This window comes from Corylus avellana, chromosome ca5 (genome assembly GCF_901000735.1).
Source record: "Corylus avellana chromosome ca5, CavTom2PMs-1.0".
Lineage (NCBI taxonomy): Eukaryota > Viridiplantae > Streptophyta > Magnoliopsida > Fagales > Betulaceae > Corylus > Corylus avellana.
Window position 1 is genome coordinate 24,663,383 of NC_081545.1, and position 1,970 is coordinate 24,665,352.

General features: G+C 42.8%; 1 protein-coding gene across 1 annotated transcript; it reads left to right on the forward strand.

The window, feature by feature from the left end:
- LOC132181201 (gibberellin 20 oxidase 1) lies at positions 1-1,646 on the forward strand. The gene is made up of 3 exons (XM_059594314.1): positions 1-699; positions 791-1,112; positions 1,251-1,646. Exons 1-3 carry the CDS (start codon positions 146-148, stop codon positions 1,512-1,514), a joined length of 1,140 nt encoding a protein of 379 aa, XP_059450297.1. The 5' UTR covers positions 1-145; the 3' UTR covers positions 1,515-1,646.
- The last annotated feature ends 324 nt before the right edge of the window (positions 1,647-1,970 follow it).

Below are 1,970 nucleotides of genomic sequence, written 5' to 3' on the forward strand. Positions count from 1 at the left end.
CTGATCTCCCCAATGAGAGCGGCCTTGGCTTTTCTCTTAAACGTATTTCTCGGACTCTTCTTCTTTTCCCTATAATCTACCTATTTTCCTCCCTCTCTTCTCCCTCTCTCCCTCTCTCTCTCAAAGATTCTCTCATATTAATGCAATGGCTATTGACTGCATCACAAGCTTACCGCCCATGCCTCACCCTCCAAAAGAAGAACAGGAAGACGACCAAAAAACACTAGTTTTTGATGCCTCCGTACTCAGACACCAGACAAACATTCCGCAGCAGTTCATATGGCCCGACCACGAGAAGCCCTGCTCTTATGCGCCCGAGCTTGTTGTTCCCCTTGTCGACTTACGCGGCTTCCTCTCCGGCGACCCGGCTTCCGCCACGGAAGCCTCGAGACTCGTCGGCGAGGCATGCCGGAAGCACGGCTTCTTCCTTGTTGTCAATCACGGCGTTGATGGTAAGCTAATTTCCGATGCTCATAGCTACATGGACGACTTTTTCCATCTTCCCCTGTCTACAAAACAGAGCGCTCAGAGGAAGGTGGGTGAGCACTGTGGTTATGCCAGCAGCTTCACCGGCAGATTTTCCTCCAAGCTCCCGTGGAAGGAAACGCTTTCTTTCAGCTATTCAGCTGACAAAAACTCATCCAACGTTGTCAAAGAGTATTTGCATAATACAATGGGTGAAGATTTCAACCAATTCGGGTATAGAAAAATTGATTAATCCTTTCTACTCTTTTTTTTTTTTTTTTTTTCTTTTGGGTTGTTTTTGAATTCGTTTTTCCTTTCAAAACAGGAGGGTTTACCAGGACTACTGCGAGGCAATGAGCACTCTTTCGCTGGGGATCATGGAGCTTCTTGGCATGAGCCTGGGCGTGAGCAGAGCTCATTTCAAGGAGTTTTTTGAGGAGAATGATTCAATAATGAGGCTCAACTACTATCCGCCATGCCAAAAACCAGACCTTACTTTAGGCACAGGGCCTCATTGCGATCCGACATCTTTGACAATCCTTCACCAAGACCAAGTGGGTGGCCTTCAAGTTTTTGTAGATGATGAATGGCAATCTGTAACCCCAAATTTCAATGCTTTTGTAGTCAACATCGGCGACACCTTCATGGTAAGAGAGAGTTCAAATTCATGACTCACTGTATTAATTTGTTGAAATCTGGAGATTTGGATGAGTGTTGTTGTTTAATTTGTTTAATTAGTGGGGTGTTTGTTTGTTTGTTTGTTTTTTTTTTCTGCATTTTTTCAGGCACTTTCAAATGGAAGATACAAAAGTTGCTTGCATCGGGCAGTGGTGAACAGCAAAACTCCAAGGAAATCTTTAGCTTTCTTTTTGTGTCCAAGAAATGATAAGGTGGTAAGCCCACCAAGGGAGTTGGTGGACACTGTGTGTCCACGGATATATCCGGATTTCACATGGCCTATGCTGCTTGAATTCACACAGAAGCATTACAGGGCTGACATGAAGACCCTCGAAGTCTTTTCGAACTGGGTTCAACAGAAAAACAGCTGAAATTCCAAGCTGACACGACCATGTTAATGGTCATTTCTGCCAAAGAAAATGACATTGATAAGAAGAGGGGAAAAGTGGCCAGAGAGACTTGGAGTTTTTCGTTAAAGGGGTAAGAGGAAAGACAAAGCCAAAGTTGGAGGAAAAGACAGTTTTTTGGGCTTTGGGTCTGGTTAAACTACTTTTAGTGATGATGAACAAAAGCAAGATGAGAAAAAAGAGATCGGGATATAAGGGAACCAATAAAGAAAGCTGCATTTCACAGCTAATTTTTGTAATTTTCTTTCATAATATAGAAGTTTACTGTTTACCATTAATATATAGTACTGCTAGTACTCCCTCTCTTGTATGTAAAAATTGCATTAACAAGAATACCCACTCTGTAATCTCTGGTTGCAAACATCTTCATAAATTTGACCTTTTCCTATGTTAATGGTTGGGATGAAGAGGACCTACCTA